The 24,656-nt window shown below is 32.6% G+C and overlaps 3 protein-coding genes across 8 annotated transcripts in view; 1 reads left to right on the top strand and 2 right to left on the bottom strand.

Annotated features, from left to right (window-relative positions):
* LOC117101996 (protein NATD1-like) overlaps window positions 1-2,602 on the top strand; it is a 4,557-nt gene extending 1,955 nt beyond the window's left edge. The window contains exons 2-3 of the mRNA XM_033242164.1: window positions 1,029-1,147; window positions 1,569-2,602. Of these exons, the coding sequence (XP_033098055.1) occupies window positions 1,029-1,147; window positions 1,569-1,688 (239 nt within the window). The 3' untranslated portion in view covers window positions 1,689-2,602. The remainder of the gene's footprint in view (window positions 1-1,028; window positions 1,148-1,568) is intronic.
* Window positions 2,603-2,606: 4 nt separating this feature from the next.
* LOC117101995 lies at window positions 2,607-20,549 on the bottom strand. Its single transcript, XM_033242163.1, has 10 exons — window positions 20,381-20,549; window positions 17,677-18,277; window positions 16,837-17,366; window positions 14,622-14,922; window positions 13,984-14,097; window positions 12,131-12,217; window positions 9,095-9,219; window positions 7,899-8,097; window positions 6,714-6,808; window positions 2,607-5,875 (listed from the first exon to the last, which is right to left on the bottom strand). The coding sequence occupies exons 1-10, from the start codon at window positions 20,402-20,404 to the stop codon at window positions 5,654-5,656; spliced, it is 2,298 nt and encodes a 765-aa protein (XP_033098054.1). The 5' UTR covers window positions 20,405-20,549; the 3' UTR covers window positions 2,607-5,653.
* Window positions 20,550-23,250: 2,701 nt separating this feature from the next.
* The window catches only part of LOC117101994 (disintegrin and metalloproteinase domain-containing protein 10-like), a 16,065-nt gene continuing 14,659 nt past the window's right edge, over window positions 23,251-24,656 (bottom strand). For all 6 annotated transcript variants that reach the window (XM_033242162.1, XM_033242158.1, XM_033242156.1 and 3 more), the window contains one exon: window positions 23,251-23,626. In XM_033242162.1, the coding sequence (XP_033098053.1) occupies window positions 23,412-23,626 (215 nt within the window). In that variant the 3' untranslated portion in view covers window positions 23,251-23,411. The remainder of the gene's footprint in view (window positions 23,627-24,656) is intronic.

The following is a 24,656-nucleotide window of genomic DNA, read 5'->3' as shown; positions in this document are numbered from 1 at the left end:
CATGCATTTCGGTGGAACACGGTGGAACACTTTTTTTGTGTGGAGAACTCTATCTTGTATTTCTAGTATCTTTGCTACATTCATCTAGTAGTTCCCTGACTACCCTCATCTGATTGGCTAATACGTTTATCGTTGCCGATAACTATTAAGTATTAAAAAAATCGCTTCAAAAGTGATTCGACCGATACGATAACTTTATCGCTCACGATAATCGTATCGTTATCGTTATAGTGTGACCACTTCCATTAATTTACACCACATAATTTTTATCGTATCGGTATCGGTGTAGGTGTGACCTGGCGTTAAGCCTTAGAGCATAGCATTTTTGTGTTGATTAGTGAGGGCGCACTTCAACTCTGACCTTGTTTGAGTATTGCAGGTGCTGACCTTCTAACGGCTGCACTATGTGTTATTAAGTTTAAACTAATTCAAAATTATTTATATACTGTATACAGAAGGTGTGAATGATGGCGTTCAGGCCCTGGATTCAGCAGTCTGGAATACTGCCGCCGGTATTTGTTGTGAAGGCGTACACGGGGCAGTGGTGGGACCAGCGGGGGAGGGAGACAGGGTGGAATTTTGCCTTAATTGTCAGCAGATAGGCCTGAACCCCCTGTCATCTGACACCACGACTAGGTTGTCGGATCAACAATTAAAAAAAATTAAAAAAAATGTTCCTATCCACATCACGTTATTTTGATTGCTAATCCATAACATTGTGGTCTAAAAGCACAATTTGGAGCATACTAAGCCATTAAAACTCTCTCTGTGAACCCTACCGAGGATTTTTTTTATTCCAGTCTGTCGACCGAGGCTCTTTTGTGGGGCCTCATCTACTTGCCCCTTAAGAGTAAACAGATTAATGCAAATCATAAACCAACAATAATATTGCATCAACTAGAAGTTTGTGTTACTTTTTATGGCCTCAAGATTAATTAGTAATCTATATTTACATGATTCATTCCACTGACAAGTCAACCAGGAAACATTGCATATTAGCGTTCTTCTGAAAATTTATTTTTTTACAGGTAGTAGTGAACCAGCCGTTTTACAGTATGACCACCTTCCAGGAAATATAGTTGACATGTACCACACCGGTGTACCGGAGGCATATAGGGGAAAAGGTGTGGCAAAGCATCTTGCTAAGGTACGTTCCCAAGTAGGATGTGAATCAACATAATTGCAGTAATTCCTTCATCTAAGTTTTGCGCATGGAAATTTGCTAGTTCATCTGTATGGAATAGAACATGAATCAAAATGTAGAATTGGCAGTCATTTTATTAGGTTTTATAAATTTCCTTCCTCTCTCAGATATATCAAGCATCAAAATACAGCAGTCCCATGAAAATATTCCGGTATATTCTCCCATGTTTCAGATGATAAATGCACTGGACCCCAGCCCTGTAGATTAAACCTAGATAGGGCACTTGGTTTAATTTTTAACTACCGGTACTATATTGATTCATAAAGCACTGTTTCCTTCATTATTGTTTTGTTTACAAGAGCCATCATTCATTTGATCAACAAGTAGTTTGGAATTTTATTTTGTTTGTCTATTCTCTTTTTAGGCTGCCCTCGACTATTTTTCAAGCCAAGACTTATCAATTAGGCTCTCATGTACATACCTCCAGAAGTATGTAAGGGATAACCCGCTGGAAAAGTACACAGCCAAACTTGAGCAAAACTGAAGGCGAATTTAAAAGTTTTTATTTACTTTATATACCAAACAAATCTGTTATGTTGAAAAATGAAGCCAGACTATTTTTTAAAAAATAATACATTAAACTATATTGACTTTACTAAAAAAATTTAGAATTGTTGTATTGATAATAAAAAGAAATATACTTGAGAGCAATCCAGGGAGTCATGTACAGTACAAAGAAATTATATAATGTAATACTTTCGAAGAATATCTAGGTGTGTTGGTTTTTTTTTTTTTAATGCTGTGGTGAACAATAGCAGAATTATATACTACAGTCATGCACAGATGTAGCCAACAAAGCAATCATAGTGGACCAATCAGCAGCTTACAGGGCTTAGTAATAACAATAACAATATATATTTAATAAAAGTGTTTTGGAAGAGTTCATAATTGCAATTACCTGCTTCTAGGCCATTAGGTTTAATGGATTTATATTTCAATCACATAAATATAGTTACTAATAGTGTACACTGTACTAAAAATTATCAAAAGTAAATACAGTACAGCTGGTTGTGTAATCTTGTAACACGGAGCAGGGTCAAGCTTTAACATCATATCATCCCCAAACATAATATTATATCCGTGTTGAGGTGAATCACATAAAAACAATTAGAAAAACGTTTTCAGGAAAATCTATGTGCACCATATTCTCAATAACTGCAGCCCAAACTGTGGTTGGTGGGGGTGTGGACTTTCATACACCACCATGGGCCAAATCCTGCATTAATCCCCAACACCCAAGATGGGAACAGTAATGGCAAAAGTACGGTTGTTGCATTCAACACGTACTGTCACATTAGATAGTGTCATCTCTTCTATCGTTGTCGAAGATTACCTGTTGACTTTGTAAATATTTACCAATGTTGACATTAGAGAAATAAATTCAAGATCTGATTTTGATTGATTGTCATTGAGAAACATAATATTTATTGTGAAACGTCTCATGATCATCATAAAACATTAACTTGTTCACATTCGAAAAAGTCCAAAACACCAAAAGTTGAAATTTTCAACAATAACTTTAATATGTTGCTTTTAGGAATCAATGACTTCCATTCTAGTTCTTCAGCTACAGTATTTTGGTTTTTTGAAATAACCCAAGTCTTTATTATTACTGTATTTCTTCAACTTTTCTATTTTCTCTTTTATTAAATCTTGCATGCATGCTGTTAATACGATATCCCAGTAGTTAAAAGGCAATCTTAATATTAATATCTAAAAAAGTCATTATCTACAATTTATTTCAATTTTCTTAATAAATAACTTTGAGATTATTATTTTAAAACTTTAAAAACACTACTGGTGCTAGTAGGTGGTAAAACTTTCTACTTGTTTAAATCTTTCATAAAATAGCAACGTTTTGAAAATCTTTACACAATATTTAGAAGTTGCCAAGAATATTTCTAACATACAACAAACCTTATTTTAATCACAATTTATATAAAATGATTGATCAACATGACAAGATCTGATCAAACAGCACACATGTTAAAACTGCACCCAGTATCCACACAATGGAATATTCGATGTTAAATTTCTTAAAATTTTAAACCAATCTTTTATACAAATTACCTTAAAACAGCTTATTCATAAAACATAAGCATTTTTTCGATTAAAAATATTAAACACTGAATATCCCAGACCCATCTGTTCTAAACCCAGCTTGCATAATATTACATGCTATACTAAAGGCACTTGTTGCTATAAACACTATGTTATGGGTAATTCCTGGCATGCTATGCTACAATTATGCTAAGCTTTAGGTACTGTTAAATTACCTCTGCTACAAGCTGTAAGCTATGCTACAGACATGCTACACTAATACCATTGCATCACATCAATCTGCCACCATAAACCTCTTCCTCTTGCCATTTTACAAGCACAACAAATAATTATTCTGAATTTATTTCAGGATAAACATCGATAAAACACGACAAACTCTTGATCCAAAATCTTTTTTATATCAAAGTCCATTTTGAACATTTTTCCAAATAAAAACCATTCATGAGATTTTAGAGGTACCTTATGTATATTTTTAAATATAAAAACATTTTTGAGTAAAACTGTTTAAAACTTTTGCATAGTTTTTCTGGATTGTATTAAAAAAAATATATTTATAATGAACAGTACACAAACATTGAACTAAGATGCCATAGATGGACAAGGCTTACTCACACATTCTTATATCAACAAGCAAATGGATATATTCATACTTTTGATCAACCTCAAAAACCCAGATATTCAACACTCTAAAATTTAACTAATGGAATGTAGTTTTTAACATCATTTTTGTTTGCTATATTTGACAAAATTGGTAAAGACAAAATACCTGCATTCCATTTTTAATCTGGCCTTTTTTTATGTATAAAAAAATATTATGACAAATTCTATAACAGTAAGGAATAAATATACTTAAAAGAAAAAAAATGAAAGAAAAATATTTAAAATATAGATTATGCCATCCTTTGAATCATGAGTGATGAATGTTGGTTAATATCCTTGCTAAATCATTGGTTTATACAGTAAGATGATGGACACTATCTCTCTTTTATATGCGACTATGAAAGTAACATCACCAGAGAAAGAAGCACTTCATATAAATAAAAAATGATCATAGACAAAATAAAATGCTTTGAATTGCAAATTCTTTCTCTGGGGTTAGAAAAATTATGTTCATTCGCCTTAAATATAGTTAATTGAAGTATAATGATTAAATGATAGAAATAATTTTATTATTTCAAAAGTAATATGAATATTGAAGACTCCGCAAACCTTAGTATTATAAATAAAACTTTCATCTTTTTAAATACTTTTTTTCTAAAATCAGATGAATGTATAACAGAAAATATAAAATATATCTTTAAAACCTTAAATCTAAAATCATAAAATATATGATAAACAAATCTACTAAAATCACAATGTAAATTAAAGATGAAATAAGAAAAAATATATATATATTTGAAAGAACTCAATGGATTTCTCAATTATTAAAATGAAATCCTTAATGTTAAGTCACTCAAATTTTTGCTAATTTCAGAGCAACCGAAATCAATGATTATTTTAATCATTCATTGAGTAATAAAACTTTAAGGCGAACACTCGTATCCAAAATAGATTTAATTTAGATTATTTCGCCAGTGTTAAAATGCGTAATAAAACACTTGATTTTGGAGTGTTTTTATGTGGATTCCCATACTTGAGTGTTAATTTTACTTACTTTAAATATTGGCATACCTTAATTAAGCAACTCTAATTACTAAGAACTTATCCTAAAACTAAATAGAAATAAATAGCATTTCTCTAAATAAATTTTTGTTACCTTACCTAAAAAGTGCAGTTTTAATATAATTTTTTTTACTCTTTCATTTTAAAATTAATAAATGGTTTGCAATATTATGTACATGTATGGTCTTTGTTCAAGTAAGCAGCAAAACCATTATCAACTTCGTACAAATCATTATCTTACATTGCTAAAAGCGAAAATCAAAGGCAAACGATTAAGTTTTTGTCTAAGGCCTAAAATATATTGCTCTACATTTTCCAAGCAACCTAAAGTGTGATTTGGTCAATTACAAATATTTAATTCTATAAATTACTAAATATAATCTACATAATAATTATCTATCAAACTTTTTTTTTTTTATTGTCAGTATTATTGATTCGGCATAAAGCTATGTACACTACTGTATCTTACATACCACTGGAATTGGATTTTATAATTTTTGAATTAAACTGCAATATACTTATACTATATAATTTGTTTTAAATTATTTTGATTTCAATGAATAAAATTATTTTGAAAATCAGGAATTTTAGAATTCCAAGCATATAAAAAACCTCCAATAAAGCAAACCTCTTTTTTTTTTTTTTCGGTGCAAATAAATATGGCGTGTATTCATTTTCAATTGAAACTGTTGAAAAAAGACCGCAACGAATATTGGTCAAGGTTGTTTATTCAGCAAAGATTGGGAAAACTGGTTTCTGAATGCTATCCTTAGCACGCATGCTTCTCATGAGTGGTTTATGGTATTGGAGCTCCTCCAGCGAGTGTTGCCACAGCCAACAGGAGTGGCAATAATACTTGAAACAGGCCATCTCCCGACAGAAAAATATCCCCGGTTGTAGCTGGCACATACTACACATGGCATCTTCCAAGTAAGGGTCAATTTGTACCTGTAGAAATGGCAGAACCAGTAAATTATGTTGAATTGTTATTGTATTATATTGCAAATATAATATTGTAAATGATCGAATACGTGCATCTAACAAATAATAAGCAGTGCCCTAATCAACAATTTTTATGATAAGCATTGTTCCCAAATAAGTGCTGCATCATTTATTACAGATGATCTATTTTGAATTTAAGCACCATGGTGTTTAACTATGAGTGCTATTACCCAACATGACTGGATTAAGGTTCTTTACAGTCCTGTTGTGCTATATGTAATTGGTAGTTTTTGTATTAATTTTTGTACAGCATTGATTGAAGTAGCCGGCGAAAACATCGTAGTAGCCGATCGAATGCGCCGGCCGCCGGCTCTTAAATAAACCCCTGTGATAAGCATTGTTCCCAAATAAGTGCTGCATCATTTATTACAGATGATCTATTTTGAATTTAAGCACCATGGTGTTTAACTATGAGTGCTATTACCCAACATGACTGGATATTTTTGTTGGGACAATCCGGTTCAGGTACTGTAGGATTATACATGGTACCATGTATAATCATAAGTCAGGGTAATATGAGAAACATCACCAATAATTCCTCTCTCGAGGTGCCTCAAAGTGTTAAAAACATTAGTAATTTACAGCATTCTACTTAATTTAGTAACAATTCAACAAAATGCATATGGTAGCCTAACTGCTTATAAAGTAGATACCATTGTAAAGCAGATTATCTTTCAAATATGTATGACCATTTACAGTATTTTACCAAATAAATATTCTTAGAGAAAGCAAAAAAATTTACAAATTAAGCAACTAACAGGATTATCTGTGCAGATGTACTCACTGTTTTTCTAAACTTATTTGTTCGTATTTCCACAAAGGCAGTCTGTACAGCTCTCATGTAGCACTTCATATTGTTAAATGTAACTCGCCCAGAACCTTTGATAAGACAATTAGACACATAAATAAATGACAGAGTATAGGTAAAGGCAGGGCAATAGGGAGATGGGATCAGCTGGGGGCTCCTTGGCTTTAATAATTGTAAAATCCCTGCTTTATATACATCATTTATGTTATAAAAATTTCAATGAAATCCAATAATTTGGCTATTGTTTTACAGTCAAATATAATAGAGTTTTCATGTTACAGCATTTCCCAACCATGTCATTTTCTATCATAAACCTGTAAGAGGTAACTCATGAAGAGTGATTGCGTAATGCCCAGAAAGAGAATGTTGGCATTAAGTGATCTGTCTACTGTTTGAAAGCGAGTCTGGCACGCATTGTTTATATTCCCGAGAGTTGAACTAAAGTCCAATGCTAACAACACCTAATTATTGTTAATTATTTGTAGTAATGTAGCTACTTGAATTATTATTATGGATTGCACAACACCAGTTACTTCGAGTATTTTTGTACATGATTTGTTGCTTGTTCTGCTCGATATTGACCTAGACAATTGAACAGCAGTAAAAAGCCACAAAGGAACCAGTAAAATATAAAAAAAACTTCCATCATCAAGTGTCGGGCATATTGCTTTTGACAGACCAATTTCAAAATTAAGAAAAGAAATTTTCAGTTTCCAGATGGACATCGACAACTGCCACCCAGCATGGAATCCATGTTGCACTTTCAGTATATTAGAAGGCTGATTAATTTTAGTACATAATAATTTCTTATACCTTGTAAAATATTATATAAGTCCAATTCCATTCCAATTTTGAGATACTCTATAAATCAAATTGTTTCATCTGCATGCCTACTTAAACCAAATAAAAATTTATTCTTTCACATTTTTAACAGGCAGAAAGAGATATAAAGTAAATTTTTAGTATTCCCTCCAACAAAAACACTGTGTAAAAATTATTCATGAAAGCTGTGACAATCCCTGAATGAACTTGGTAATAAGGACACCAACAAATATATAAATGGTATTTCTTTTCAGCACAATGCACCGACAATGCATGGTAAAAGACTTTTGAGCAGTAATGCATCAACACAATGCAATGTTAGTGAGCAGAACAACTGACCTATCGGGTACTTGAACTTGTCTGTGTCGATTCCAGCATAGACTACCCCTCCAAATAGGTCGTTCATAGTATGAGCAAGACCCTCAGCGTTCATCATTCCATGCAGTGCTCCTATGAACACCGTCTTGTTAATATCTAGTCTTTGTGATGGGCATCTTGCGAAGTTGCTATCAGCTAAAATCCATGGGATTACCTGAATCTACATGGAAAATAATTTCAGGAAGTTACTTCATTGGATATTGGGGATTGCCATCTTTATGAAGACAAATGTTATTGTACTGTTATTTTTTCTCTTTTCGTACTTTCAAAATTGTAAATATTTTAAAAGCAGTGCTAGCAAATTAAATTAACTGGTTTGTAAATTTGGCCAACATATTTATTTACATACCGGTAAGCAAATTTCAAATAGAAATAAATATTTTCAGCCTGTTGACAACCCCCATTAAAAAAATGATATTCATTTTTATCACACCTACCCACCAGGCCTGCTACCCACCTCCATGAATTTTGCCATTAAGAAATATTTATTTCTTTTTTTTACAATAAAATATAATGTATTTTTCATTCAGATTATAGAACTGTTAAATTCGTTACACTGCATTCTTTAGGTGAGACTTTTTTTATACCTTGTTTTATTTCAAATAAAAATAAAATTTTATTTTTGGCCAATTAGTGCACCCTCCACCATGAAAAAGTGGAAATGTAAGAAAAAAATCAAAGTTTTTCTTTATTTTTATTACACCCTCCGCTGCCTTAAAATCTCCAAAGGTAAGATATGAATATTTATTCCTAATTATATAAATTTAAAGCATTGAACCATCCTATTTTACATTCACCAATAAAATGTTGTTTTTATTTTCTCCTCCGTCTGGATGATTTTGGCAAAAATATTTGCTAAATAAGTAAACAAAATTTTATTGTTATTTTTTTTTCCGCCCTCCTCAGATAATCTTTAAAAAAATAAGTACGCGCAACAAAGAATAAAAAAAGTCAGTGTCGCCTTACGGCAAAGGAACACATGCTAGAGTGACAGACTAAACTGCCCTCAATTATTTTTCCTGTACCTCACACTTTTACTTTATGATGATGAAGAACATGACAATATGACATTTACTTCAGCAAATTGTTCCAACTGAGGATGGATGCAATAGCAACTGTGATTTCTCTGATACAAATAATGATGATGAATCAATTACCTCTTTACACCTTGCACGTTTGCTAGCAATTTTAAAATAATATCCTCCAGTTCTCAAATCTTGTCTACACGAAGCCAACAAAGTCTTGACAGCTCTGTCCGATTCCAACACGATGTACACATGGCCTGTAAATAAAACAACTTTTAATCAAATACCGAGTAATAATTACCAATTTAACACTCTGAGCTTAGTGTCAATTTTAATATAAATATGAACAGCCCCCGAAATGTTAGCACCAGTTTAAGGGACACTCGGGAAGGTCCCTCTTCAGTGACCTTAACTGGTGAACACCTGTTGCTAACACTGGAGAAGGATCGGTGTTAAGTCACTTCAACCTTGTGCTCACTCCTTTAAGGGGGCCACTCCCCTTTAAAGGTCCCTGTAATACTCTTAACATGTAAACAACAAAAGAATGAATGAATGCAAGTTAAACCACAGTACAGCTTGATATATAGGTTGGATATTAACCTTCTTTGTCAATGGTCCTACAGTAGCTGACTTATAAACCATGTGCTTTTTTTTTTTTAGCTCTCCCTTACCATAAATTTTAATTCAGTTGTATATTACTATCCATCTTACGAAATAGTTAATAATGGATAGCCAAAAATAATACATATGGATGCCATTTGAAATATATACTGATTTTTATGTTTAGCAAATTATATATGTTTCTTTGGATGATCACAAACTATAAGTAAAGACCACTACCTCAGAATACTACTATATAACCTTCAATATTTTAATTCATAACATTAAAAATATACTGTGTTGAGCAATAATATACAATATTTACATTGCTTATTTTGTATATTTATGGGGCTTTAAACTGAAAATAAAAATTTGTATAGGTTTTTAAGATTTTATCAAATATTACATCACAACTGCTTTAATGAAATAATACTGAAATATTAATAATTAATTTCATATATTTTTATATTATTACGGTTTCTTTGGAAGATTTTACAGCTGAGTAATCTTTATAAGGATAATAATGTTTAAATAAGGGCTTGGTAGTTGCAGGTAAGTTCACTGCAAGTTGAATATCCTGGTTTTGTTGCTATTACTTCCTGGGAGTGGAGATGAGAAGCAAGTACTATTCAAGTAATGGTGTGTCTTCTACACAGGTGATAAAATCAAAATATATTTATAAAACTTTGTAAAATATATATTCTAAATTTTAAAGGAAATAGATTTACAGGGAGAGTGTACAGTAGGTCAGTATAATGTGTGCGATCATAAATGAAAATGTACTGTTTTGTGTTAAGTCACTAATATAATAATTATTATTTTGTAGACTACAACAATGAAAAATCTAGAAGAACACATACACAAACCATAACAGATTTAAACATCAAATGACTTGTTTAAAAGATCCAATCAATTATTAACTTTCAAACAATATAGTGTATGCTGATTTACTACATACATTTGGACTACAAATATGTAAAGACAACTTAAATTATTCAATTTAAAATGTTAGATGTTCAACTTGCTTGCAAAATGAGGACTGCCATCCCAAAAACCAGCGTACTGTCGATAATTGTTAAACTGAGTAATTTGCATACGAATGTGGCACTATTATATACTTTAGTACAGAGAAGCCGTAATATTTTACTCATAAGTTTGGCAATAATAAATCAATTTCAGTGAGTGACCCATTATTTTAAAGCTTATTTATAATGTGGAGGATTTATTAAAAAGTCAATTTTCATGTTTTTGTCAATGAATGTCCCAAATAAGCAATTCAATGTCCATTTATTAGCTGAACAAAAAGAGTAAATCTCTAACAGTATCAATGTAGCAATGCTTTGAGATACCAGGTAAAAGATTGAGGGTTTGAGTCTGAGACAAGCGGGTAAGGGAAGAGGGGGAGGGGTGGAGGGGGGGGGGGGGGAGAACTAGTAGATAGGAAAAGATTCTATGCAATTTTCACAGAATGCGAGACCTATAATTTATTAAATACGCCTTTCAAATTTGTCAATTTTCTGCTGTGTTTCAAGTTTCTGTAGAGGCAACCAGGACATTGCCTTCCCCTCCTCCCTCAGGAATGTTGGATCCCATTGGGGACGTCTGACCCCCCATTGGGCAAATCCTAGCGTCGCCACTGAAGCACATGGAAGTGAAACCCAACAGATTTCTCCAATGTAAGTGATAATGAAATACTTAATTGCCATCTTCGAGCACCTAAGCGTTTTTCATTACAGCTAATAAGGGAAAGACAATAGGAAGAAATAGGTACTACCGCACAATGAATGCACCATGTAAGTTTTCAAGTCTGGCAGAACAGTAGGTAAATGATAGCAAATTCCATTTTACAAGAACCAATGTTACGTCTCAACCATTTGACCTACAGTTAAGGAAATTTGTTTGTTTTTCCCAAGATATTCTGAATTGTATTATCCGGGAAATTGGTAGTACAGAAGAAAATGTGGTTGTTTTCATACCACGAAATGAAAAGACTTAGTAGCCTGCCTGTGGAGAGAGGGAAGTTAGCAGGATTTCCTGAAAACTTTACCTGTTGTAACTACCAAAAAAAAAAAGGTGTATTGTGGTTTGTAGTGTAATTTCTGGTTTGACCTGTCACAGATCATTTTTTAAGGAAACCTCCCTGCCTTCATGTGCTTTGACAATACTCTGGCAAATCAAGTTGATTCTTTATCTAGGCTTTTTTTTATCTTTTTATCACTGACTGATATTTTTATTTTTATATAACCGACTGGGATATTTCTGTAAAAAGTTTAATATGTGATTCGTTTAGGTTGCATCCTGTTCAAATTCAATCACATCCTCAAACACATTATAAAACAGTAGATCATTTATCTGCTATTATCTGTGTACCTTTCTAAGTAATACTCAAGTTGTTGTCTGTTCTACTGTACCAGATATTCAACAATAAATGAAAAGATGAAAAATATATGCAGGTAATACTTATAATATCCAGAGACAATGAGATGGAAATGGATTAGCCTCAAATCCTTGGCCTTGGATTTTTTTTATCATTCGATATATTGATGGTAATATACTTTGTGGTCTTACCTTTTGGCATCGATTTGGAGTTATCCTCCTTCCCAGGCCAGTCAACCCTCACATTTCCAAACTGACTGAAAGCAGCAACTAAGCCAGCTATTGACAGAATTAAAAATTAATTGATCAGTTACCAAGAATTAAACATCATTTTATGTTTTAAAAATTATCATATATAATTATAATTTATATTACAGTAGTACAACAAATTGTAGTAATAATAAAAAACAGTTATCTAATATATAGTTATATAAAACAACTGTCTGATGATCCACATTTTAAATACAAGTCTCCCTTCAATTAAAGACCACTTTTGGGACCAAGGTTTCCATGGTTTTTAGTAGCTTTGGTCTCTAATTAGAATAAAGATAAAAGAAATTTGTTAATTTGGGACCACAGAAAAGTGGTCTTTAATTGAAGGGGTCTTTAATTAGAGGAAGACCTGTGTATTGTAAAACTCTACACATTCTGCAAAGGAAAACATTTTTTATGTTTTATGGACATAATAAATGATGAATAAAACAATTTTTACTGTATATAGTTCCAATAAACACTTTAATATAATATTATTATGAAGCTAAATTATTGTGAATAGCCAGTTAAGACACACTACTTTAATGGCTTTTAAATAACTAAGCAAATTCGTAGATAGAACTGCGCACGCCTGTAGTGAAGTTTAATAAACATAAACAATCATAACACACACACCATACGTTAGGCCTAGATAGGCCTATAACTTAGGGCGGCCTTCGTAATTATCTGAAAATAGTAAACTGCGATGTGATGCATAGTGTAAAGGATATTTTCATCAACTAATACACTAATATTTATGGGAAAATAAAGAACTATTATGATTCCAAAAGGCTGTGCCTACTTGGAGGTCTATGCGCAGTTAGAACTATTAATTGCTCTTTTAAATGGTTAACTAAATTTGATCATCCTGATAAAATTATGAGGCTGGATAAGGTCAACAACACAAGATCAACCCAGGTGCAATCATTTCCTGAATTGCATTGCACAAAATCTCGCCCCTCATTTTCTCAATGTTGCCTTTCCATTAGGCAACATTTTAAGTATAATAGTTTGTCACAGACCAAAATTAGTGTGTGATATAATAAGTCATTTTGATGGAGCAATGTGCAGATTTTGGCTTATTATTGCATAATTTCATTTTAGACAAACATCGAACAGGAATAACCAATAAAGAGTATGCTTTTATCATCATCAAATCATTAATAATTACATTATCATTATCAATATATTATCAATATAATGATGATTACAAGAATATTTACTAGAAAAATATACTGTGTGCTGAGATTATCAACTTGAATAACATTTAATATTTAAATTACTTGCTGTAATAGTTATTAATTTAAATTACATTCTATAATAAAGATTTTAATATAAATTGAAAATCAGAATAAAAAGATCCAATTAACAGACATATAAACTACCATTTTGTATTTTTTGTGAGATGTTTAAAATAAGTATTCCTACTGTCTTATTTGCTAAAGTGTCAATGTAATCAATTTACGTCAGCGACCACCAAATATTCTGTTAGCAGAATGGTTAAAATTAATAATAATAATAAAGTAGTAATCTAATGTGAAAACTGAATTCTTTCAATCTGTTTTATTCAAAATTGATAATATATTTTAATCTTTTTAGATCAATTCAATGTTTCTTCACATTAAATATGATAAAATAATTTGAACTTGATTTCTTTAATGGGAATTTCTAACTTCATATCGCTGTATATCTACAGCTGATTGCAGGACCTTAAACACAAGATATCTAGTAACTTGATATGCTGAAAAAAGTAAATCTTGTTATAACTTTGTAATCTTTTATCAGCGTCTTACCTTCGGTAATATCCCACGGCACTCCACCAATGAATACCTTACAAGAGTAGCTAGGATTCTTGCATTGTTTAGGAGGAAGTTGTCCTGTCCATGCCAACATAGGGTTACATAAGGCTACAATGAAATAAAAATTTGTTATATTTTCTAGCTAGCCAAACTATAACAATATATTTATCACTATAAAACTATATACATTATTGAGAATAAATAATTTTTTTAATAAATAAACCCATATGGATGTAGTTCAGCTAATAAATTAATTTTAAATTTTAAATAGCTTTCAATTAAACATTACAAGATATTATCCACACAAAAATAAACAAACTTAAAGACAAAACCTTTCTTATTTTTCTAATGCCAATAAATTGGCTGGTATTCAAGAACTTTGTAGCTGAAAAGTCTGTAAATCAACAAACATTGAATTGTTTGATTTGTCTAATTGAAAGTTTGATTTTTTTTTAAATGAGAATTTATTTTGTTAATATTATTTGTTAACAGAAATATTCCAGACAGTTTAACAAATTTATTTAAATGGAAAATAATATGGTTTAGGAAATTATATATGGACATGCATAGAAGGATGGATTAGAAGGATTAATGAGCTCATAAAAATTAAGACACCTGGAAAAACCACTCACCGGCAGCATTCCTGTTCATTCTTGCTAGTTTTTCAATTCCGTAAGGATCGGTGGTTCCATGAGTTTTGGGAATGGGGCCGGTATTCTCCATGTGTGAAATCATATTTGGGACTGAGGTAATATTACCTGAGTTGTTGAAGTGGTGAAGAGGAGGGTGGACATGCTTGTTCAGATCTGTTGTCACCACAGTTGCAGTCATTACCATTGGTATTTCTTGACTACCTGTGCAGGTGGGTTGTTTTTGAACATTTGTGCAAGGATGCTTTTGGATGTTGCTGTTCTGTTCCAGTTTTAGGCTTTCCTAGAAAATATGAAGATTATTTTGTTTATCCTTCCTGAAGCTACATATAATAATATTTATTGTAACTAGAAATTGCAAATTGCAAGTGAATTGCTGCGAAGTACAACTGCATAGTAGATGTTCTTCGAACAAAATTATTTATGCGAGTCAAGTGAAAATAATGAATAAATAAAAATATAACAAATAATATGAGACACGACCCATTGTCTATATTAGAACACTTCTCATTGGGTAACAAAGTGGTAATTTTTCATTTTTGTCAAAGTGTCTATAGCGGTGATTTATGGTTTTGGTTTTTTTTAATAAAGTTTCAAAAATTTCTATGTATGTGGAAAATGTAGTTGATTACCAAAGGTTACAATTTTTATTTTGAAGACTGCATGGTCTAGGAAGTGTACATTTTTTTATAGGGCAAGTTTCCAAGGGCGGGTTTTCTAGGGGCGAGTTGACTGCCAAAGAGTGTTGCCAAAGTGCGAGCCAGCGTGTTATTTGATCACAAGTGCGAGACATCGCAAGTGTGAGAGACAGCGAGCCATGACGTCACGACAATAGATACGAGACGTTACTCGAGTTGTGCGAGGTATCGGCTGAGATTTGTGGACTACAATTCAAAAAACAACTATAGGTCTAATAATGAATTATTTTGATGTTAAATAGACAATGTTAGCTATCAAGGAGCGACGTCGTTTTTCATTAGGACCTTCGTCCCTTCAAGGCTAGGCCTATACCATCCTAGCTAGTCTAGGCCTTAGAGTAGGATAAGGCTAGCGCGACATGCGGACGTTGGTACGTGTTGGTTAGTCTACAAACGTCGCCTGAAGTAATTGATTTTACCCGGCAGAACGAAAGAGGGAAAGTCCGCTTTTCAGTCGTCTTCTTAGGCCCTTATTTTTTGACAAACAATGACCTTTCAGAGGTCAATTTTGCTGTCAAGAATATGAATTGGCTGCTTCACAGCAATTATCATTATAAGGATTATAACATCTCACAATGAAAGAGAATATTTGCGTACACTTGATAAATAAAATAGATTCCTGTACAATAATAATAGTTTACTCTTCGTGTAAGCATGTTATGTATTATCATTGCTATTGCATGCACTATATTATCAATTATCAGCAAAGAAAAAGTAAAACAAAAAATAATAATAGGAAGATTGAGGTGACCCATTCAATGAAATTCACTGCTCTCCTATTGGTCCCACTTGTTTCTAATACAGAGTTCTAAATCCACACCTTTGAAAAGGCTCCCATTCATCTTGGCATCCAAAAACTGGTTCCTTGGCACTGACTAAATCTGTGAAAAATGTGTGTGATGTGCCCATATATGGGTGTGATATGATATCATCATGTCTATGTGTGTTAAAATAAGATAATTCATTACATAAAATTTGATAGTGTGGAAAGAGCTTTATAAATTAATTAGGTATTAATGCTAGACTTTTTTATACCTAGTTTCGCAAACTTATTTTTTTTAATATCGTCAGAGTAGGGTGGAAAAAAAATGATAATAAAATTTTGGTTTCTTATTTAGCGAACGGTTTAGCATCCAGACGGAGGAGAAATTAAAAATATAATGTTATTGTTGAATGTAAAGTGTAGTAATGGGATGGTTAAATGCTTTAAATTTAGGAAGAAATATACACCTTATATTTGGAGATTTCAAGGCAGCAGTGGGCATAATAAAAATAAAGAAAAACTTATTTTTTTCTGATATATTCCATCTTTCTAACTGGCCAAAAATAAAATTTTATTTTTATTTGAATCATCATTATTGGCGGCAGGTTCACTAAACAAGGTATGAAAAGTCTCGCCTAAAATGTAATACAGATCTCCATATTTTCCACACAAATTATATTATTACTTATTCTTAATGTTAAAAAATGTGATACTGCAAGACATCCTTAATATTTACCATTTTCATCACTATATCTTGCAAACAATTGAGATGTATAGTGTTGTTATTTCCCATGCTTTGCTCAGAACCTTCAGAGCCGACACCACTTGTATCAGAATCAGATGGACTCATACATCTTGCGCGATCCTGTTGGCTAAGGGGTGAAAAAGCTGAGTCCCAGAGACTTGATGTGTCACTCTGAGGACTGTTATGAGAACACTTCTTTTTATTAAGAATGTCTGCTACTTCGGCATTGCCAGATAAATCTGAGATTGAGGACAACGAACCATTTAGATAGCTGTCAATTTTAGCCAGTGTCATAGCATCCTTTGGATTTGAACACTGAGAGTAAGGGCTCCACATTGCCGAAGATAGTGGTGATTTTGGAATGTTTATCTCATCGTTGACTTGAGATGGCTGTTGTTGCATCAAGGCACTCGCCATTGTTGTTTTGCTGCTCTCAGATTGCTGTTGTAGATCGTCTGATAAAATGTTGGTAATGTTGCTAAGGAATGGTAGACAACCTATCTCATTCAATTCACATTGATCTGTAATAGACATATTTGTAAATCATTAATTTTATTAAAACAGTAATACTTTTCTTATATGGTCACGTAAATTTACCCATTGTTGTTCTTTAATAAGGCCTTGGTTGGCCTTATCAAATGCAACGATTATGAGGCCTAAATATCGTAATTAATGTTAATTATCAATATAATACGTAATGCCAGGGTCTTCCAGTGTACTACATACAATACAGTCGAGTTTATTAGCCTAGTCCTCCTCCTATCCTCCCTAAGCCTAGCCTGGGCCCTAGCCTAAAAATTCTAGCCATACCACCTAAAATCTTATTCTTACCTGGATTATTAGATTGAAGATCTGAAAATGTGCTATTTCCGTTGTTAACGATTGTATTAGTAGCAGTAGTACTGGCACTACAGATCCCACCACATGCACTACTAACGTTAGGTGACAACGAATCCCTATTTTTTCGTCTACCTGTTCCGACGGCTAGCTGATTATCATCACACGACGTACGTTGTTCTTCTGTCTGCTCTCCAACAAGATCGTTGTCCGATATTGCAGGAGGAAGGTTTCTGAACTTGAGATTAGTTCTTAAAACATTGACAGAATGTGCAGTTGTGCTCTCGGTTGGATTTCTAGTTGATGTTGGTGTACTGTCATGAGAAATTATTTGTTGTCGGTAATATAACTGATGCTGCCTCTGTTGCTGTTGTTTACTTGACCAATGTTGATAGTCAAGAGATGCTGGTTTTGGTCTCGCAGCCGATGGTGGTGGTGGCGGCACAGCAGTTCTTCTACGACGGAGAAAGTCTTCAGATTCAGTGCAAATATTTGCACTCAAATCAAGATTGTTGCTCAGTAGTGAATTGATGTCATGAAAGAAAACTTTATTGCTACAGGTTTGAGCGGAGCAGCAGTTGTAAAGTTGGCGATACTAAAAAATAAAAAATGAAATTTTCAATTTTTCCAGTGTACCTAATCTTAGGTATGCACACACACACACACTACTCTTTCACAAGTTTCACTGATTCTGCGACGTTCTGCTGACGATTGTAACAACCAATCAACGCCCAACAAGGAAATAAACTTCAAATGAATATTTATGAGTATTATTCCATTTTTAAGTGTATTGGATTGTTTTTTTTTTAATTTTTAATCCAGTTTCTTTATTATGAAACAAAATATATTGAATATGAATCCAAATATATAAATCGTATATCATTTTTCTTAAATTGTGTTTAAATAACCACCAAAACATTAGTGAAAATATGTAGGATCGGTAGGCAATGGAATAGTCTAAACTTTATTTTTGATGGGGGCGCCCTTCAGCAGCCACAGTTCAGATAAAGTAGTACTGTATGTACTTCAGACGCTTAGATTAGAAACTATTAAATTACAACAGAATATAATTTAGGATTATAATATAAGATGGCGAGTCGTAATATAGTAAAGCAAAAGTAGAACATTGAGACTACATGAGATTTCTAATCCCCATGCTGTTTAGAGATTATGTCCTGTTTAACAAGAGTACTTATCAAGAGTAAACAATATTTGCTTAAAAGCAACAATAATTAAAGGATCAGGAGCACTGGCAAGCTAGAGGACATATAAACAAGTAATGCTCTATCGTTACCAAACACTCATTTTGTCTGGACAATAATAATAATTCAAAACAAGTAATCATAGTCATAGGCAACGTGAATCTTAGTACAGTATTTACATTAGCGGTACATACCGTACTTAGTAGTACTGTACTTATATTAAGCAGTACATATTCTTTAATAATTAGGATTAAGAGCCATAACCACAGCCACTACTGCAACCGTCAACAATATATTCTTTTTGTAACAACTAACGGTCTTTTGTTTTGAGGTAGAAATAGTGAGAACGTACTGATGTATCGTAAAATATTTCTTTCGATGATTGCCATAGTTGCCTAAAAACGACTTGTTTATATCAACAACGCTCAGGCAAATGTAAAATTTTATATTGACCTAGTGTAATATTTTAGGAAGGTAGGTGGCTCAACCATGTAGGGTTTAGAACCGGACTGGAGCAGGTTTTGACTGCATGCTTTCAAATTCAGGGTTCAAGACCTGTCAAATGATGTTTTTTTTCTCACCACATAAACTTCATGAGGCAGGGCATGCAGAGCCTTATAAGCATATGTTGGTCTTGAGAAAGTATTTCTATTTATTTTTTATCAGTGATTAAGTTATTAAGCTATTGGCAATCATCGGCCCTTGTGCCTAGTGAACATAACAAATGTAACATAACTCCTGGTTTTACGCTAAACAAAAAAAAAATGCACATGTGCATTAACTCGTTTGCGAAATTTTGTTATAGGCCTATGAAAATGTAAAGCTTGACATAATTATTTGCATGCAGGTTTAATTTAAGCAATGTGATATTGATGATGTTACCCCCTTCGAAAACTGTCAACATGTTGCACCATCAAACGAATCGCCGCCTAAATAATTAATATGTTCGTTTTAATGCAAACGAATAAGGTATAGTGCACTGATAAAATCTGCTGTATCATGTCCAGCAACAAAACCTACTACTACTAGAATACGTTATTTGTTTTATCATTATTATTACAGTATTCAATTAAGTAATACTGCGTCAGTGTATTTTTGACAACAAATCCTACTACTACTAGAATACGTTATTTGTTTTATTATTATTATTATAGTATTCAATTAAGTAATACTGCGTCAGTGTATTTTTGACAACGACAGGGATTTGACAGTATAAATAAGCCGATGGATCACCAGTTCTAATGTCGTCGTTGTATGCTCATTGCTATGTTGTTTATTGTAGCCCTGTCATGCCCAATATAATGGCATAGTGATATTTGCATTATGACCACGGAGCCACATACAAGAGAGGGTGTTTTAATGCGTAAGTGAATGCATAGATATTATATACTGTACGGTAAAGGCAAATAAGAACGCCTGCATGTGGCGGGAATTTTTCTTTCTCATTTACGTTGGCCGCATTACAAACTTTTCAGTTAAAACAAAATACGCCTTACCATCATTTCTTGACGGGAATCCATTGCAAATGGCGTAGTTGCAACAGTTCAATCTTAATATGATCAGGGCCTAGAATTATCACAGGGAATATCCGTATTAACGTTACCTCTGTTCCACTCGGAAAAGTAATGTTTTGAATCTGACGCTCACTTGTCGAAATTTCTTATGTGTCGAACGACAATGAATAATCATTAAGAGATTTATACAACGTTCGTTCTGGTATCCACACCATTGTTATTCAAAGTGCCTACGGAAGACACCTGACTGATAATGCTTTCTACAACTATTTGTTTGTTTTCTAAATATGCGTTATTCAGTTGATAATGATATAGGCCTATTCTTAACTTTTGACGTGCACCTTTTATTTTACTTCTATTAACTCAATTAAAATAAAAATAAAAATATAATGCACATACATCCAATGAAGAAACAAGTTGTTCTGATCATTGTAGAACTACTTTTTGCTACCCTCTGACGTTGCCTTATATTTACCGTGACTCTATTAACTTTCCATATTATTTTACAACCAATCATTATTGAGCAATTTAATATTGGCCTATACTCCATATTTAACTTTGGCCTACATTTTGTGTAAGCGTTAAGCTTTTTAATAGTTTATTTTTAAAGACAAAATGTAATAATCACTTTGATTTTTCTGATACCAAGGTTTACTTTATCTTCTAGTTCTTCCCTCTTGATAGTATTCATGAGGGAGTTTTAATTACGCAAGCTCTGCGTACGAATCTATTCCTTTTCTAAAGTAATACTGAACTAGATGATCATTATGTAAATAATAATAATAATAATAATAATAATAATAATAATAATAATAATAATAATAATAATAATAATAACAACAACAACATTAGTCGAACATTACAATCGTATTATTTTCTTTATATACTTATGATAAATTACTATTACTGTAACCATGTTTTATGAGGGGAAAAAAATAACGAAGAATATAAATATGAGGAACGCATTGGAAATACGCTCTGCTAGACCAAGGGAATATTTTTTTCAATTTTACCGCGTGTTTATGTAGGCCTATATAATTCTAGATTTAAAAATAAACAGTTTTAGACAAAATTTGGGATATCAGTGCTATGCACTGCTTTCTTGAGTACAGGTACCGTAAAACCTCGAATAGAAGCCCTGGGGTCGGATTTATCAAACTAGAAATCGGCCTAAATTTGTCTTAAGACCATTTTTTGCTTAAGTCCGATTTATCAATATTGCGTTAGCTTAAAAATTGCATAAAATTCAAAACTCGAAAGATATTTTCTTAGGGACATCTGAACTTTTTTAACTTAAGACATATGCTAAGCTGAGATTGATAAATCCCGGGCCAGGGCTTCTTTTCCGGGCCAGGACTTCTTTTTTTTTTTTTTTTTTTTTTTTTTGCAAAATTTGGATGGACTTCTTTCGAGATGGGCTTCGAAGCTACTTTTGCAAAAAAGGGGTTGGGGTGGGCTTCTTTTCAAAATGAATGCTGTAAATTTTGGGAATTGCTACTATAAAACAATAAATATAGGGCCACTGTAACATCGATCTGTATCATGGAGTGTATTAACCGGCTCCCCACTAAAACCAGCCAATGAGCAATCCAGCTATTATAATAGAGATCAGTGCATTCCGATCTGTAAATTCGGATTCGGTGTGAACATCGATCTGTATCATGGAGTGTATTAACCGGCTCCCCACTAAAACCAGCCAATGAGCAATCCAGCTATTATAATAGAGATCAGTGCATTCCGATCTGTAAATTCCATAGAGCTATTAAACAACTAGAGTGCTGACAAGATGGCTGAGCAATGCAGAGACAGGATTTTTTTTTTTTTTTTTTTTTTTTTTTTTTGCAAAATTTGGATGGACTTCTTTCGAGATGGGCTTCGAAGCTACTTTTGCAAAAAAGGGGTTGGGGTGGGCTTCTTTTCAAAATGAATGCTGTAAATTTTGGGAATTGCTACTATAAAACAATAAATATAGGGCCACTGTAACATCGATCTGTATCATGGAGTGTATTAACCGGCTCCCCACTAAAACCAGCCAATGAGCAATCCAGCTATTATAATAGAGATCAGTGCATTCCGATCTGTAAATTCGGATTCGGTGTGAACCACAATATAGCGTTCTCCGCGATATCCGCGTGCAAATTCTGTAATAACGCAGTGTACAGCGCCCTCTTGCAAAAATGAAAACTTTTGAACTTTGACTGCTTTGATCATGGCGTACACCGCACCGCGCGAATTTACCTTTACGCATAAAGCTGGTTTTCCACTAGGCGAATTTATTCGCGCGAATCAAAGCGTCGGTTCGCTTCCTGAGCTCTGATTGGTTGCGCATTTTTTCGCTTCATAAAAACTCCGATAGGAATGTGAATGCGCATGCACATGAAGAACGCTTTCGATTCGCGCGAATAAATTCGCCTAATGGAAAACCGGCTTAACAATTAGAAGCGTCGATTTAGTACAATTAAGGAACGTGATTTACAAGGCGTAACGCGAACACCTTATCTCCAGATCTATGGCAACAACTAGGATTCCCTCTCCCAAAAATGATTACTTTCTGCTGCCAAATCGACGCTTCTATTTGTTACGCGTAAATCGCGGAGAACGCTCGCTTGTGTTTATAAGATCTTTGGTGTGAACTGATTAGTTATGCCCCTAGAGAAGCAGTTTGGAATATGTTGGAACATAATTTGTTAATGTTTGGTGAAGTAAAAAGTAACGTTTACGTTACGGATGGAGTAGGCCTAATAACTTGAAAACTATGTGTGGTGTAAGCAAGTTCTTGTGATGATGAATGTGTATAAAGATGCAGGCATGATCATATACCAAACAATATCAATAAATACAAATTATCATCATTACCTTTTTTATTCAATATTATAACATTATAAAGTATCAATATCACTTTTAATTTAAACGTTAATAACCCGTTTTGGGTAAAATTATTTATTACTAAAACAAACATTTTGGCTCATGGAGCTATATAAAACTTAAGTTGTGTAATTTTACAATGCATAGTTCAATTCTTTTTCTCATCTTTGCAACTTTTCGATTCTTCTTCCAATACAGCTTGAAGATCGTCTGGCTGACTTCTATCCAGTTGATTTAATGGATGTTTTAATTTAATGAGTTCTTTAATTGAGTCACATAAACATTTACGACTGTTGACGATCTCCATTAAATCAACTTCCTTTAAAGAAGGAAATACTTCTAGAAGTAAGGTAGGTTGAAATTCTTGAGAGAAAAAAAAAGAAAAAATGGATGAGATTTCAAAAAAGTCTGTATATTATATATTTGATTTTGCCATATTTTACAAATTGTTATATTGCTATTGTTGTTATTCAATGTTAATGATTCTTTGTTAACAGGTTTATAATTTAATGTTGTTAAATAATCCTATTTTTAGGCCCTATTATAGTTATTTTAATTGTTATTATTATCACATTATTTTTTGTTATTGTTGTATTTAATTTTGTTTATGTATTTTGTGTTCTTTGATATGACATTATAAATTGGTGAAATTGTGTTAAATTAGGAATGGTTGTTTGATTAGTGAATGCTTTGTACTTCGATTGTATTTTAGTTAAAATTATTGGATTGTCGCCAGATATGTTAAGCGCTATACAAGAAATGTATTATTATTACAATACAGTAATATTTATATTAACCTAGGCCTACATTTTCATATATTTTAAACCAATTTTATGCTAATAATTAAACTGCATTTTTATGCTAAATAATTAAACTATATTTTCAAAATATTTGTTTTTTAGTAACTAATTAATATATGTAATTTTTATAGTACATTTGAACAATGGGCTGCTGACTTTAACTAAGTTACATTAAAATACTTGCTTAGGCTGCCCCTGACCGTGTTATTGTGTATTTTTATGTAGTTGAGGTAAAAGAAATAAAAGAAATGTAAATACTAATTAACTTAGTTTATTATATTTAATTAATTTTCATCCATCAGCGACTCACCTTTAAATGATAAGAAGATAATCTATAACTATACCCGGTTCACATGACAGTAATGTTTTAAATATTAACAAATTGTACCAAGTATATTTCAGTTGAGCGGTACATATCCTTGTAAGAATATACAAAGAATGCCTTGGTTAAAAAAAAAAATGATAAGAAGATAATCTATAACTATACCCGGTTCACATGACAGTAATGTTTTAAATATTAACAAATTGTATCAAGTATATTTTAGTTGAGCGGTACATATCCTTGTAAGAATATACAAAGAATGCCTTGGTTA

The sequence above is a fragment of the Anneissia japonica genome, unplaced genomic scaffold (genome assembly GCF_011630105.1).
Source record: "Anneissia japonica isolate Jap-2015-1 unplaced genomic scaffold, ASM1163010v1 scaffold997_len2565447_cov190, whole genome shotgun sequence".
Classification (NCBI taxonomy): domain Eukaryota; kingdom Metazoa; phylum Echinodermata; class Crinoidea; order Comatulida; family Comatulidae; genus Anneissia; species Anneissia japonica.
This window is presented reverse-complemented; position numbering and strand designations above follow the sequence as displayed.

Excerpts from the sequence above, each read along its gene's own strand:
- LOC117101995 (XM_033242163.1), bottom strand. The coding sequence starts at position 20,404 with ATGGATTCCCGTCAAGAAATGATG. Across the intron at positions 8,098-9,094 it reads AACGTGCAAGGTGTAAAGAG|ATTCAGGTAATCCCATGGAT; the intron begins GTAATTGATTCA and ends TTTTCCATGTAG. Across the intron at positions 5,876-6,713 it reads CAAATAAGTTTAGAAAAACA|GTACAAATTGACCCTTACTT; the intron begins GTGAGTACATCT and ends CCATTTCTACAG.